The 16,420-nt window shown below is 42.5% G+C and overlaps 2 protein-coding genes across 5 annotated transcripts in view; both read right to left on the bottom strand.

Moving 5' to 3' along the window:
* The window catches only part of LOC133110071 (kinesin-like protein KIF1B), a 70,523-nt gene extending 65,625 nt beyond the window's left edge, over positions 1 to 4,898 (bottom strand). For all 3 annotated transcript variants that reach the window (XM_061219938.1, XM_061219939.1, XM_061219940.1), the window contains exons 1-2: positions 4,605 to 4,898; positions 2,118 to 2,288 (exon numbers count right to left, since the gene is read on the bottom strand). In XM_061219938.1, the coding sequence (XP_061075922.1) occupies positions 2,118 to 2,223 (106 nt within the window). In that variant the 5' untranslated portion in view covers positions 2,224 to 2,288; positions 4,605 to 4,898. The remainder of the gene's footprint in view (positions 1 to 2,117; positions 2,289 to 4,604) is intronic.
* A 1,052-nt stretch (positions 4,899 to 5,950) lies between these two features.
* ube4b (ubiquitination factor E4B, UFD2 homolog (S. cerevisiae)) overlaps positions 5,951 to 16,420 on the bottom strand; it is a 43,879-nt gene continuing 33,409 nt past the window's right edge. For both annotated transcript variants that reach the window (XM_061219545.1, XM_061219546.1), the window contains 10 exons: positions 16,152 to 16,279; positions 14,602 to 14,700; positions 14,141 to 14,376; positions 13,451 to 13,577; positions 12,507 to 12,651; positions 11,770 to 11,904; positions 10,543 to 10,734; positions 9,520 to 9,694; positions 8,682 to 8,828; positions 5,951 to 7,207 (listed from right to left, as the gene is read on the bottom strand). In XM_061219545.1, the coding sequence (XP_061075529.1) occupies positions 7,149 to 7,207; positions 8,682 to 8,828; positions 9,520 to 9,694; positions 10,543 to 10,734; positions 11,770 to 11,904; positions 12,507 to 12,651; positions 13,451 to 13,577; positions 14,141 to 14,376; positions 14,602 to 14,700; positions 16,152 to 16,279 (1,443 nt within the window). In that variant the 3' untranslated portion in view covers positions 5,951 to 7,148. The remainder of the gene's footprint in view (positions 7,208 to 8,681; positions 8,829 to 9,519; positions 9,695 to 10,542; positions 10,735 to 11,769; positions 11,905 to 12,506; positions 12,652 to 13,450; positions 13,578 to 14,140; positions 14,377 to 14,601; positions 14,701 to 16,151; positions 16,280 to 16,420) is intronic.

Here is a 16,420-nt window from a genome sequence, read left to right as displayed (position 1 = left end):
ATTTTCTGTATTGCAACCCGAATACATATTTCTTGCTTCACTTTCCTGTAATAAATTACACACAGGTCTAGTGCAGAATCAATGGGGAGCACTTGGCGGCACAATGAGTTTACCCAATTCTCTTTAAAAACCCCACGATCAATCATCAACCGTAATCTAATCAAGAAATACAACAGCCACTTTCCGCAAGTCCTGCATTACTTTATTACATTTCTAACACAGTGGGTGACATATAGTGCAAGTGCAGTCAGAATTCTGTGGTCCATAACAAAACAAGACAAAACAACAGAGGAAAGAACAGAGCAGAGATAGTGTGTGTGTGTGTGTGTGTGTGTGTGTGTGTGTGTGTGTGAGAAACAATAACTGCCTACACAATGCAGTACTGTTAAAAACATTATTAGTGAGACCCTTTAGTTTCTCTCACAATGTATTTTCTCAAGCAGCCAAAGTACAGTATTAGCTGCACGTTAGAGACATGCATTCAGTCTGAGAGGACATTCACAGGCAAACACAAAAACTGCAGACTGCTTTATGTCTTTGGAAGCAAAGAAGTGGTGCCACCAATTCATGCATCACGAGAAACCCTACTGATAAACACATGAACCAAGCTTCAGTATGGACTGTCCTGAATTTCCAAATATTGTTCAAAAGAAAAATCAAATTTATTAGGTACGGGGCCTTTTACAGAGTACTGTCACAAAGACACTTTAGAGAGCAGAAGGAAAATTGGAAACCAGGCCACGACCACAAAAAGCAAGGTAAAAATTCCCCAGTGGGGAAAAAAAACACCCTAACAGTGGCCAGAAAATAATTCCCCAAAGGGAACAAATCTCGAGAGGAAACTGTCTACAGAGGGGGAGCCCGTGAAATGGAAATCAAAACACACAGTGGAAAAACAGTAATGACCTCCTCTCTTCCCTGCTCCAGTGTGTACCTCCTCTCAGCACCTCCTGCTTCTCCTGCAGGCAGCGCACCGCCCGCTCCTCCCCTCCCCTCCCCTCCCCTCGGTTCAATTAACAGCTCTGTACGGAGCAGACCCTGGCTGCCATTCCCCTCCAGTTCATAGGATGGAAACATTCCCTGCATACCGTGTGCAGAAGGCGATCGAGTGTAGTGGGCCTGCTTCCAGCCCCTGTCTGCTCTGTAGCCTGCATTTGAGCGGGCAGACCCTGCCTTTCTCCATTAAAGCTCTGCATGCTCATCAACTACCATGGCTGCAGCTGTTTAGCACTGTTAGCACTGGATGAATATAGAAAACACGGTGTGCCAATTGTACAGAAAAGTAAGTACCGTTCTTCAGTTTTTCCAAAACATATGAGCTCTGTATTAGCTGTGGAGATTGAGTTTTCACCTTCATTAACTGTATGTGGCTTAAGGAACAGCACCCATCCTCTCGCCAAGAGAGACCATAACAGTCCAAAATGAGCCTGAAATTCCCAGCCTGCTCCTTTATAAAGTGCTGGAGGACACCTCACACAGCAGCCTTTGAAAGCAAACCACCAGAGTCCAACACTGAGAAGGTCAGCACAGCCTGCAGAGAGAATTACTGCCAATCACGTTACTCAGGTTACTCTGCTCAAAGAGAGGCAAGCACGATACTGCCTCCATCTTCTTTTCAGAGCTGCTCTGGCCCCATCTCTCCTTTAGAACTTCCCAAATAATTACAACATGATGTCTTTCCATTTTTTAAATTTAAAAAAAGGTCTTCTGGAGAGAAAATACCACTCCTAAATGGCAGCTAATTTTGTTTTGTGCTGGTACTTTGTCATTATGTCAATTGATGCTACTGTAACTACAGGCACAATAAATTGTTTCCATTTGCTTATTGCGCCACATTTTTAAAGAACGCATCTAATCCTTATAATTTCCAGCCTGCGTACCAAAACAAATGGCGAAAAGGCCAAAACATTAAATTACTTTTCATGCCGGTAAAATAATTCAATAAAAAGTCCTGGTGGCTCTACTGCCCTGAACTCACAACTCTCCTGTCAAATCGAAAACATTTAAAAGACAACTTCAGCAATTTGGCAGTTGCCACATTGCCGCAAGCAAACCAACCACGCCACTACAGAATGAAAGAGAGAAAGGGGGTGGGTGTTACAGGTAGGTACACTTACTAGTTGAGTTCCCTTGCATTTGAATAATGCATTTTGAGTCCTTGCTGGTCTCCCTTGAGTTGAAAGGGCGCACCCGAACTGCAACTTTCACAGAAGCCCCAGACATGGCTCTGAATTATATATTTTTCTTTTGCTTGTGTGTTGACTCCACTGTTCGGACAGGTTCGTTTCCTGTGGGAAAAGTCATGAGTGTTAGAATTCTAGCTGCTGAAAGGCGATTAGATGACCTTTTATTGCCACTCAACAGAATAAATTATTCAGCCAATCCAGGCCCATACATTGGAAAGCACCGCAACGGAAGATTACTGGATACTGCTTGTTGACTGCTGGCTGGCCATTTCAAAGGAATAAATCTATCTAATTGGGGTTCAGAAAAGGGGTGCAGCTTACAGATATTACAAACACTGTTCCTGTTGCTTTTTCATTGCAAATACAGAGTACAGATAATGGATAAGAGGGGTTACAAGTAACTTCATTTCCATAATTTATGAAGACTCAAAGGTCAAAATGCAAGGTAATAAAACTGCATGGATGAGAATCAATTTTTAAATGGAATACAGTAACAGGTTCTGCAGTTTAACAAAAGTCAGTTGTTGATGGATCAGAGAATATTACAGTCGTCAAGCCTCTCTGTGACCAAATGTAACAAAAAGAATTATGATTTAGCATTTCAGATTTAAAACCTAGAAAATTAAAATGATTATGCACTCCTACACATTTGTGATGAAAAATATTGATAAACGTTCTGTAGTCCACACAAATTCTACAAAGGCTTTGACTCTATACACAAATTATGAAGCCAGGCAGGCTTTTGTAAGATAGTAACACCATGTTTCCCCATTTCTGGTTCTAGTGGGACCAACTGTGACTAACTAAGTACATTAATTTCACTTAAGCTTACGTGTAGCCTACTAGGCTACTGCCGATGGATCTGGGTTCGACATGTGTCTCCGGAAATGTAATGTGGAATTCAGGTACTGCAAGAAGTGTGTTTGCATGTATACAAAATGTTCAAAATTAGAATTGTCTCAACTCCAGCATTCAGAAAAGTGAAGAATTCCGACAGATTTGTCAGTATTGTTTTGCTCTTTTTGTTTGTTTTTTTTAGGCAATTTTCTTTCAAGAAGTAACCGTACCACTGTAACATTCATGGCCTACACAACACTCCCCAAAGCCATTTTTGAAGGCCTGAGGACGATCTAGGCTGCTGATATTTTTCCATTTATTGATTTCTCCAAATCCTGCCTCCACCAACCGGGCGCAGCCGTTAATAAGACTAATATGCGATAAAATCAGGCCTACGTTCTTCATATATAAACGGAGTCTAATCGAAGACATTTCTGAAAGGATTTTTGCCATCTCGCTACCAGTCAGGATTTTCAAACGGCAATATATTGCACTGCAGCTCCAAATGAAGGCCCCCTGCTTTCAATGTGCAACGATTTGTGCATCATTTCAAAGCGTGGCGTTTTCTTCCCATCATTGGCCAATATAGTTCATGTTTTGCGAGGGAAACACACGAATTACACGTAAATAAAATATTTTCTGCGAGTTGCACCAAAACGTTTGCATAAAAATAGTTAGGCTATGCCTGCAACAGATGAGAGCGGTGCATTTGGAGGGGATGGGGTTTCGCTGTGGTCGAAATCGTGTGGCACGCCCTCCCACGTAATTCTGGCTACAGAGAAGGCTAGGCCCGGTAAAATGCATTACCGTTAGGTAGGCTAATCGCTAGAGCGATATATGGGATTTATTTATTAGATTAAAGAACCAGCAACGATCGCTTTAATGGCGGTTTATAATGAATCACTGTTCTGATGGGGTTTATGTAGGATTTGGGTGAAATCACTTGCATTTAGCCGTTCTCTGTCTAGACGTCGCAGATTACTTGTTTTCATGAAAAATGTGCTTCATATTCCGATGTATTAAAAAAAATCAAAGTAATGTTACCGTTTTGTTTCTGACACATCAAGCCTAGTGCTGGGTGGTATAGGCAACTGTGTTTTAAGGGCCGACTTGCTGATGTTGCGTTTTGGATGCGCAAATAGCCGCTGGCTGCTTGATAACCTTCAGTGTCCCTTATATTATCGCAGCGCAAATACTGATTTTGTGGTTCAAAGAAACGAATCGCATTGTAGGCTAATGTTTAGGAGTCACATACCAATTCATGTTTCTAAGCACATTTCGATCAACGTTATTCACAGTGGTTGTTTCATGAAAGATATCAATCGTTGTCGATGACGAATCAGTTAGAAACCTAAATGGCTGAGAAAAACATAAACAGGCAATGTCTGTACAGACTCATCTTCGTGGGGTAGCGCTACACATCCAAAACCCCCTCTTTAGGCTATGGCTAGTCTCAGTTTCAGTAGAGCTAGGCTATGCCAGATTTAGCAAAGAAAATGATGTGATAACTGATTTAGCTACTTGAATTAGTATGCTATGTGTAGCCTGTCATACAAACGCAGTAATTAAACATTTACTTACTTAAATGGATCCGCAGGGCAGATATAGAAACACCATAGGCAAGCAGCGAGCAGTGAAAACTGTTAGCTACAGCAATGTCACTGCTCAGTGTCGAGCTGCTAGAAGGATTCAACAATTCTCCTATTGTCAAACACACCCATCATAGAAAGTTGTTTTATTTTTCCACCGAAGTAGCTCCCGTTGCTTGCGTCGATGAGGCAGATATCTTCCTGTTATATTAAATTTCGTAGTCTTGTCCCAACACCTGCGTGAAATATATTTTACATGCAATTCGGGGGACCGATGCAGACCCTTCCCTTGGAAGCAAACGAAGTTGGAATGTCTTGTGTTGCTCAAAAGGTGATGTCAATCCCAGTCGTTCGTCACCACATTGACGGTCAGCTAGCTCAGCCAATGAAAATTGGCTTAATACTGGAGAAATGTAATGATGAACCAATGGAAATCCGTCGGAAAGCAAAGAGATGCTCTTGTTTGGCAGTGACGCAAAAGCGCAGGATTTCCTAGGCGACTGCTTTCGCAGTTCTCGCTGCCGATATGGCAGGGAGTAGGCTAGAATGCAGACTGACATTTACATTAAAAACGGTCCACTAAACGTTCTTTCTGAATGGAAATATGGTTGTGTATATCTGTGTAGTTGGTTCAAACTGCGGTTTGCGATTCTCGACCTTGTGAGCACCAATGGCAGAATTAAGGAAGCAATATAGCTGCTGTGCTGCGGTGCAAATGGGGGCACGTTTTAGGATACCTAGCCTGCTGCCCAGTCCTAATGCTTGGCCACTGACGCAAGAAACTGGAATCGGTAAACCTGCAGGCCCAAATAAAATCAAGAATGACTGGGAGTGCAGATGACGTTGAACCTGATTATAGGAAATGTTTGACGTAAGCTTATAGTTCTGAATCATATGGCCAAAAATAGGTTTCAGACGAACGGTTTTCCAATTTCCATAAACTCTGACCGTCGCCCTCCATTCGCTCCTCACAATATGCTGGATTAAATATAGCCTTACTTGCAAAAGTATTTCTGTAAAGAAAAAAAAGTGTTTCGCTATTTGGTTTGTTTGTAATTAATGCGCATTCTGCGTATCCAACAGCCATACATTTAATAATTAACAAACACATACCAAATGGTAAGAAAACACGTTTGCACGATCTGTTGAACAAACAAAACAACAAACGTAGAACATAATTGATCCACACTTATTTTATCAATCCGTTTATTCAGATCTCATCTGCTCAAAGGATGGTCCAAAGATAAGTGCACTTTCCAAAGATGCGACATGGCCGAACGCATTTAACCCGCCCAGTCTTCCTGTATACACAATTTATTGAAACAACTAGCTGCAATCGAATGTCCATTACCATTTATTAGAATTCAAGATCCGAGATTCAAAAACAAGTATGTGGCAAATAAAACAAGTTCCTGTACAGTCATAATCTGAAAATATGATTTAAATGATTTATTCATAAACCACAAGTCAGTCCAACAATCAGGATTTACAAAAAGCAGGGTTTGATCATGTAAATAGGTGGCAGGTGGAAGGTGCCTCTGTGCTCCTAGCTTTGCCTTAAACGGTGTTCATGCTGTGCTGGCTAGTCATGTCCTTTCCGCTGAAAAGGCTGTTGCAACAATTTCTGTTACAGTAACAGTAGAAGCCCTCGTTTTATTGAGCTTCCAAGGCCCTGGGTTTGGCCATGCACAATTATGCACATTTCTTTATAAAATCTAAATTGGGAAACAAACTTGAATACTTACCATTTTGTTTGTTTGAAATGATTTTCCATTGACACTATACTTAAAAACAACCAAAGCAATCAAACATATTTTTTCCCTTCACCAAGACAAATTAACTTGGTGATTTCAAGCTTGACTAAGAATATTGAATTAAATTTAGAAATTTAGCCAAAGTAACAGTGCAGAGTGCATTTCAGTGCACACATTCCAGAGAGCAGAAATCGCATGGTCTGTCCAACACTTCATCTAACAGTTATGGCTGCTTTATCTTAGCTTCTATAATGCTGGGCATTTTGTTCACTTTGGTTTCATAAATACTACAATCAAACAGAAAAAGGCTTGCCTGCCTCATTGATTTGGTGCAAAACTACCTATCATAATAAAATAAAAAAATTACTGAAGCAGACATACATTTCGCAGAAGAAAACTACTTTGATGATTGTAAATCAGTTCCTTGCACACATCCAGTTATATCTGCCACTAGCTCAGGTTTTGAAACTTTAGATAACCGTTCAGTGGATTAACGCTCTCCCCCGCACCTCCTCATTTAAAAATATGTATATATAGATATATACAAAATCACAAACAAAACCTTTTAAAAGTCTATTTTTTTATTATGTTTAATATGTTTAGAGCTGACAGTCAATGAGGCCTCAGCCCTACAAAAAATAAAATAAAATACAGCAAAAATAACAAAATGAAAGAATCAAATTGGGCCTTTTTCTTGGGTCTTCACATTGATGCTGTGTCTGGGTGCGGTGAGGTCGTCCCTTAGTAACGGCAGGTGCGGTAGTGGGTGTGACTCACTGAAGTTAGCGTCCACCCTGCTTCTCTCTCATCCAAGCTTGGATTCGCTCCTTCAGTTCTGGAACTGTGAGAGAACAACACCAAACCGAGCATGGATTCAAAAACAACCAACAACAACCAACAACAACAGTGAACCCCCATAATGTGTAAATGGAAACTGTGCCCCTGGAGTTATGGATGTACAGGCCTGAGCCTTGCTATAGCACTGCTGCTGTTCTGCGCACACTCAGGGTGTTTCTCATTTTCCATTCTCGCGGTCTTGTGAACTTGTGTGATCCTACGTCCTGTTCCAAAACCAAAACCGCAAAGAAGCAAGCATGGATAAAGATCCAGGAAGTCCTTGATTCCCCTCAAATATCAAAAAGGCATCCAATGCATCCTTGCCCAAGGAGAAGAGACCGAGTATCCCCACCAGTCATTGTGCAATGGCAGACGACACAAGGCAAGCTTTGAATAAGTGTTATTTTTCTAATTTCACCAATAAATGTTGCTAAAATATTTCTAAGAATCAAAATGAGGCAAGTAATGTGTTAAAATTGCTGAATTTAGCTCATTTTAAGAATGGTGGTAGTGTATCCATTGCATCTGTATATAGTGTATATAAGAGCTGTCCTTGTGTTCTTGGTAGTGTGGCCTTCCAAGCAAACTTGATAACATATTTGAGAGAATGCAAGTACAGACTTTAACTTATTGGTATTGAGAAACACCCTCAGTGTCTGTTCTCCTACGAGCCACACAGTGCTACAGGAGAGCTGCTCTGGTCAGAGGAAAGGCCCACCTGTCACAATCAGCAATTGAGGCCTTGTACACTGTGGGGGAAGCCAATGCAGTGGCAAACTAAGGACCACTAGCTAAATTAGCTTTGTACTCTTGTGGGTAGAGTGGGTTTTTTGTGCCACTGCAGTGGACCCCAATCGTAGTTGGCTAATGGCACAGACAGAAACGGACCCTGTAAGAGCTAGGTTAAGTCCAAGCCTCAGCTTGGGAGAACTGTGCAAAATTGCTGGTCAGTCTAAAGATAAATAATAAAATGTATAAATAATGTATGCTTGAACAATTTCTAGAATATAAAAATCATTGAAACACACAATTACAACAATTATCTGCAAATACCTCTCTCTTAATAGTAAGAAATGTACAGGACACCTGACCCCAGCATGTTTTTGGTCAGGGGCCATCTCTGTATGTACGTGTATGTACGTGTGTGTACGTGTGTGTACGTGTGTGTACGTGTGTGTACGTCTGTGTACGTCTGTGTACGTCTGTGTACGTCTGTGTACGTCTTGTGTGTGCGTCATACGCAGAATCAAGCAGTCCACCTGACTCAAGCATGTTTTCGGTCAGGGATCAACCCTTCAACAGGACATGCGTGTGTGTGTACAGGAGCCATACGCAGCGCACCTGACTCCAGCATGTTCTCGGTCGGGGGCTATCTCTTTAATGGGACAGTGACTGTGCGTGTGCGCGCACGCGCGTGTGTGTGCATGTATGTGTGCGTGTGTGTAAACATGAGTCATACGCAGAAACACGCAGCGCACCTGACTCCAGCATGTTCTCGGTCAGGGGCTGTCTGTTGAAGGGGTCGGTGGGAGAGTTGAGCAGATGGCGCAGAATGATGGCTCGGTCCATGACGTTCCCCGAGGGCAGACGAACAGGGTCGCTCATCAGGGTGTCCATCAGGGGATCTGCCCCACAGAAACACAACCTTAACCACCCAAGCGCGAGGCCACTGCAAATCACTGAACATGCCACTGCTTGACAAAACAAAGACCATGTGACCTCCACAACTGCCAAGGGTGACTAAGGAAAAAACCTTGGCAAATGTGGGCAGTTAGAGTGAAACTGCAGGTTGCTCTGGAGTTGTTGGGGAAATGTTTCAACACACAAAATACACAATATTCCTATTTGACTATAAAAAGACCAGTACACACCAATTATGAATAAATATATTTAACAAAGGTTGTACTTAAAAAATAGTAAAAAGAAAAATGCTGTGGGGCAGGGCAACAGTTTAATCTGGCTGAAAATGGTATAAAATGTAGAAATGTAATCGTGAAATTTTTGGTGGTCACTGTGTGGAATATCTTTTCAGGTCATGTAGTGGAGGCTGGGGGGTTTTCAAGGCCAGGCTTGATATGGTGAAAAGTACTATCAGGTAGTTCAGAAAAAAACCCTCACTAAAAAAACCCCAAAAAAACTGTATACTTCAGTGATAGGAAAATGGCAAGTATTGTTGGGCTGAATGGCCTGTTCTCATCATTATGTTATGTTAAGTTCTGAAGTCGTGTTCTGAGCATATGTGCCTTGTGTGTATGGTATGTGTGAGTGGAGACTGCATGAATAAGCCTCGGTAATGTTCTCAAACCCAACACTTGCCTTTGAACTCGTCTGGAGCATCGCTGTAGTCAATTTCAGACTGGGAGTTTCTGGCGACTATCTCCTCAACCTTTTCAGATAGCAGCTTGAATTTCTCAATAGCTATAGTGGATTTGATGCCGGCTTTCCTCATCTTGGAAATTACTTCCTCGAAGAGCTCGCGGCTATAAGATCTCTAAGAATGGGGAAAAGGCAATAAATTAATAAGCGCTAAAATGAGGAAAGAAATGTTAATTAATAAATGAACTACAGCAGAGCTTGTCACTTCATTCCAAAGACATACAGTATTTTGATATTGCTTACAAAACTATGGTTTTACACCCATTGATGGAAATTCATAAGATGTCTACATTAATAAACAAGTTGTAAATGTATATATTTAGACATCTCTCTCCTTCCATCTGAACAACTATGAAGGTTCCCTGGATTTGTAATATTAAGGATTGACTGCCATCTATGTAGGGTTGAATGTCTTGTGGAGCTGTTGCACCATACTGCCTATACCAGGGGGCACTTAAACTACAGGAGGGCCGGTGTGTGTGCAGGTTTTTCGTTCCACCAGTAATCAGTTTCTTCCAACCTGGTAATCGAGCCAATTGGCTGTATTCACCAACGGTGGTTCACTAGTTGATCAGATCACAGTTAAATGTTTCATATTGCGAACAGTCTTCAGCTGTCATTCTTGTGCTTATCAAGAAATGTAGCGCAAATTTCAGAAGGCATAAATGTTAGGGCTGAGTAAGTATTTAAGGCCAGAAGTCGGGATGAAAACTAGAAACTGATACGGTCCTCATTAGCCACCACTGGTCCAAACTAACCAGAATGTGGGTTCTGTATTATGTTTCTGCTATTCTGAAATCAAATTTTCTGATATTGTGCCTCATGGAAAACCTTCACAAATGGTTGTGGTGGAAAAACCAAAAGACCCATAACTAGAATTGAAAGACAGGCAGCACTGGACCACAGAATAAGAGAAGCTGGAAAGAAGCTGAACATCTCTACAGAACATGAGCAGCTGCTCACCTGGTCATCGGCGATGGCCTTGGCGAATCGGGCACAGTCCAGCTGCAGATAAATGTCGGTCAGCTGATCCAGCAGCTTCTTGGGCTCAAAGCCGTACTTCTCCGGGTTCTCCACCTTCAGGTCCCGGCACTTGGGGCCACACAGTTGCTGCAGGTTGAAGTTGAGCATAGCAGCCAGACGTGGCCCCAGCTCCTGCAGGAAAGAGCCCCCAGGTCAGCCCTCGCACCCCGTGCCCTGATCCACACACCCTAATCAGGCCACGGCTTTCCTATTCACCAAAGGTACCGTAACAGTAAAGTGAAATGATAGATTTGAGCTTTTTCCTGTTTGGAGGGCACTATTTAAGAACATAAAAATATAGAATACAACCCATTCCACGCATAGAGGATGATCATTTTCCTCCCAACACTGACAAACGTTCTGAGAAAATTTCCTCTCTTCATAAGTTTTTGATTTGTACCCAGGACTAGTCTGTAGAACTATGAATACTGTATATGGTGGTTCATATTGTATGACAACATCAATATATTTTTAATAACAATAGTTCAGTATTTTAGGGGTCTGCAGTTTAGTAATGGTCAAAATTTCTCATCATTATGTTATGTTAAGTTCTGAAGTCGTGTTCTGAGCATATGTGCCTTGTGTGTATGGTATGTGTGAGTGGAGACTGCATGAATAAGCCTCGGTAATGTTCTCAAACCCAACACTTGCCTTTGAACTCGTCTGGAGCATCGCTGTAGTCGTTCATATTGTATGAGAACATCAATATATTTTTAATAACAATAGTTCAGTATTTTAGGGGTCTGCAGTTTAGTAATGGTCAAAATTTCTGCAGAGACTATGTTTTATGTCTAGCCTTTTATGTAATTGCGGCCAAAGGTAACCAGAAAGTACAGTTATATAATTGGAAAGCGCTTTTTAAAAAATAGTTTTTAATAATTCCCCATCACCATCATTGACAGTACTGCCAATTGATTCATTATTTTAATGCGGAGGGAGAAGACGGCGATATCCAAATTACACTGGATATCATGTGGAATGCACAGGGGATGGATGAGAAGTTACACTGTACAGTGCCCACAGAAGTCAGGGTCAGATTGTTGAGGTCTCAATACTTGTGCAGTTTAAATACGAATAATAAATATTATTCTGTATACAAATAACAGCAGCAGCACATGAGTGAGTACATTAACAGGGCCTCCAGCAGGGGGCAGGGTCTACACTCACCGGCCTCAGGAAGGGCTTCTGGACCTGCTTGGTCAGGATGTGGAACATGTCCACCGTCTCTGTGGCCAGAGCCAGGTAGGAGCGCGACACCCGCTCGTCCTGCGTCAGCTGGGACTGTCGGCTCTGCTGCTGATCCTGCGCGGGAGAGAGGGACCGCCAGGAGCCGTCAGAGCGGCCAGGGAACGCCGCCATTACAAGGCACAAAGGTCACTTCATGAATTAGTTCAGTTCTATTATACACTTCTGGAATTAGTTCTGTTCAATTACCCTCCGTACTAAGGCACAAAGCTCACCACCTATTGGGTTTAGTTCCATTCTATTACCCTCAGGACAAAGGCACAGAGCTCACTTCCTTCTGGAGTGTTCTATTCCTCTCGGCACTAAGGCATAAAGCTTCCTTCTGGAATTAGATCAATACTATTTCCCCTCTGTACTATGGCACAAGGCTCATTTCCTTCTGGAATGTTCTATTCCCCCTTAGTACGAAGGCACAAAGCTCACTTTCTTCTTGAATGTTCTATTCCTCGTCTGAACTAAGGCACCAAGCTCACTTGCTTCTGGATTGTTCTATTGCCCCTCAGTGCAAAGACACAAAGCTCATTTCCTTCTGGAATGTTCTATTCCCCCTTAGTATGAAGGCACAAAGCTCACTTTCTTCTGGAATGTTCTATTCCCCCTCAGTGCTAAGGCACAAAGCTCACTTCCTTCTGGAATGTTCCATTCCCCTCAGCACTCACCCTGGGCAGCTGATCCCACTGCTCCTTGTTCTTCATCTCCTCCTGCACCTCGTGGATGCGTTTCAGCGACTCCAGGCTCTCGTCCAGCAGGAAAGTGGTGTCGTTGATCAGCATATTTATGTAGCGAACAAACTGCTTCCCAGAGCTGGGGGGGGGGCAAAGAGTGCACTGGGTTTATATCACCTTATCCATTGAGAATATATTGACAGGGTGCATCAAAGTTTGGTTTGGCAACTTGACTGGCCAAGTCTGCAAAGTGAAACTTTGTAAGATCAGCATCAACATTTTTGGCACCGATCTATCTTAACTACAGGACATCTATGGTACCCACTGCACAAGGAAGGTTCAAAACATCACCAAGGACACCAGCCACCCAGTCAACAAACTATTTTCACCCTTACCACCTGGAAAACGCTCCTGGAGCAATCAATCATGTACCACCCGCTTCAGAGACAGTCCCTTCCCACAGGCGCTCAGAATGATGAACAACACACTCACACACACAGGCACACACAAGCATTGACTGTAGTACATGTATGTTTTTTTCTTATTTATTTTATGCAAGGTCGAGAGAGCCAGGGCACAATGACTGCATTGAAAAAATAATTCTAACAAGAATTCTTATGCAGATGACAATAAAGCTGAACTCAATCTAACTGAAAGAATACAGCATTTTAAGATGAGATCCCCCAATTTGGAATGGCCAATCTCATTGGGAGGCCCTGTCACAGCCTCGTAATATCTTCCATCAACTCAGTCAGCAGTAGCAGAGTACAGGGCGCTGGCTCCTGTGTGGTGGTGGGGGGGGACCATGCTGGCGAAGAGGCTCCCTCCGTGGCCAAAGCTGCAGCTAAGCGTGCACCACCTGGTGGGCCTTCCAAGACGCCTCTGGGTTTCAGCAGCCTGCTCTGCGTTAAGCAGGGCATGGGGCGCGGGGGACTCACTTGAACTCCTCCAGGAAAGTGCCGTGGTGACCGATGTTCTGCCACAGGCTCTTGAAGATGGTGCTGATGTGGTACCGGATGGTGAACTTGTCGTAGAACTCGCTCGTGGCTCCGGTGTGCTCCACATCTAAGAGGAGAGAACAAACCTTAATCACTCGGCAGCAAGATGAGCAGACCACTAATATGAAATTCCCTATTATTTATCTTCCTGAAAAATACATTCATCTTACTTATCTTAATTGCTAAGAGTGTAACTGACATGTTCCTGGAGCTTTACGAACCATGGTAAATTAAGGGTCAGCCATTCAGCCCATCTTGGCATGCTATTTTGCCTACTGCCTGGAGGAGTGGTCACCAACCCTGTTCCCGAAGATCGACCATCCTGTAGGTTTTCATTGCAACCAAAATGCACACCTGATTCTACTCATGAGCAGCTCAACAGGATCTTTAGCTGTTGAATGAGGTGTGCCTTGCTGATTGAAAACCAACGGGACAGTAGATCTCCAGGAACAGGGTTGGTTAACCCCTGCCCTAGAGAGTATTCCACACTGTGTTCACCTACTCTTAAAAACATGAAACATGCCAGAACATTTTTACATTTGTCAGCCCCAGAGAGAAGTTTAACAATTCCACCAAACTGCACACTTTACTGGACCAAAAAGCCTGTGTCCATCAGGAAGGCACCCTCACCTGTGTAGAACTTCATGAGGGCTGGGACCAGCTGTTTGACGGCCAGCGGATGGTTCTCCATCATTTCGGAGAAGCGTTGGGTACGGGGCTGTACAGCCGGGTTGGTGACAAACAGCACCTCCACCAGCTTGGCGATCAGGTACGGGTTACGGATGTAGTTCTGGCTGCAGATGAAGACCACGAGGAAGGTGACGATGTCCTGAGTGCAGGGCTCGTACAGGACCTGCGGGGAATACCTGAGACGGGCACAGAGAGAAAAGGCCCGTCAGGAACATACAGCACAGCCATACACACATCACATAAAATGTCTCTACGCAGTTGTGTGTTATACCCGCATATAGTGCTTGCGTGTGAATGCGTATGGATGTACATATCAAGCATGTATGTTCATAAGTGTGAGTCAGCAAGCTTATATGGAACACAAAAAAAAAAAAACCCAACACAAACTAAAATGTACTTACTGTACAATAAAAAGCAGGAACTCTGCAACATCTTCAATGTAAAACTCAGGCAGCGCTGCAAAGCTTCTGGGGATCTCTGGGTTCAATGGGAGAGTCATACTGGAAAGACATCAAATGTAATACTAAATATGGCTCTTTCACCGAAATAAACAGAGCTCAATTACATTTTATATTTGCACAATTATAATTTTAAATTGTATTTGCACTAGGGGCGTAAACTCAGTTTAAAATAAATGCACGTCATATTATTGTGGTTCTAAACTATTAGCAATTGACAAGCTTCGGTAGTTCAAGCAAGCAATCTGGCCATTTCAGGGGGTTTAAAATGCAAACACCACAGGTAATTGAATGCTACAGTATTAGAGTTATCAAAGAATTTCTGGAGCTGTTGGTTGACTTATGGCTTATTGTAACGTTTGTCATTTCTTGAGGTTCACAGAAGATCCGTGCTGATTCGTTGACACACAAATTCAAACTACCGGCAAAATAAAAATAGCTTTCCACTATGCTGTATCTACATAAAAATAAATAAAGCCAAACATTATCATTATGCTATTTATCCATCGGATATTCAAAGTGAAAATCCCCTGCTATCAGCGGAAAATGGACACTGGAAATGGAATTGTTATTGTTGCATACAAATATATCAAATTGTACAGAGACCTGTATTGGCATGAAAGTAAAATCATTAGACCAGTCGCCGATGGTAAAATAGACCAGGTGTTATATTATATCAGCCTATTTGATATATTGTGTGACCACGGAATTTTGAGTGCACAACCCCTGTACCAAAGTTGCTAACAGCAGCATATTTAAAGATTACATGCCAATCAAGTCTATCAGGCAGAAGTCATAGGGAAGAGTGATGAAAATATGAAGAATTATAATTCTAACCGATGCATTTTTAAAAAATGACACACGGTTGACCAGCACATAAACTACAGGGATTTAACTACAGATTTCTGCAACTGTCAGGTTATACACAATGTCAATGTAAATATTTAATTTGGCAATTAGGCTGACTTACTATTATCTGACTTACAATATTGACATTTACTGTTGAGATGGCCCAAAATAAAGTTTGAAAATGCAATTAAAAGCCTCAGTAATCCAGTTTAAAAATTAATGATAATTAATTAATTAATTATTAATTAATTAATTACATTTACAAAGATACGACCCCTAGCGGTCATAAGCAGTATTGGTTAACAGCTTAAACAATGAGGTGGTAACCGGTTACAAAAACTGATGATTTGTCACAGCCCTAATTCGCAGTTTAAATAACTGTTAAAATGCTAAATTAATACAGTGACATTGATGATATTTAAAACAAGAAAGCATTGTACTGCAGAACTCAGACAGTATGTCCACAGATATGCACTATGAACCTGGGTCAAACCTGTAATTGTTTTGGACTTTTCTGTGCTCGATTGATTTTCATGGCGCAATTGAGCTAACAAAGAAGACCAGAAGGCAGGGTTTGTACTTTTTGAGAGTATTTCAAACATTTGACCCAGGCGTGCCCCGTGGGTGTGCGGCCTGTCTCTCACAGTGGGTATGCAGGGTCCACGATGCGCAGGATGAGCTGGATCACCATGCTGTAGAACTGCAGGCACCTCCGCAGGAGGTTCTCATCCAGCAGCCCCGCGTCGGCGCAGGCCTTGCAGCGCACCAGTTTCTGCGAACACACAGGGGACAGAGCCGCGGTCAGCCCCTTCCTCTTACTCATACAACCAGCCCCTTCCTCTTACTCATACAACCAGCCCCTTCCTCTTACTCACACAACCAGCCCCTTCCTCTTACTCACACAACCAGCCCC

Source organism: Conger conger, chromosome 14 (assembly GCF_963514075.1).
Source record: "Conger conger chromosome 14, fConCon1.1, whole genome shotgun sequence".
NCBI lineage: Eukaryota > Metazoa > Chordata > Actinopteri > Anguilliformes > Congridae > Conger > Conger conger.
Note: the sequence above shows the minus strand (reverse complement) of the source record. Positions and strands in the feature narration are given on the sequence as shown.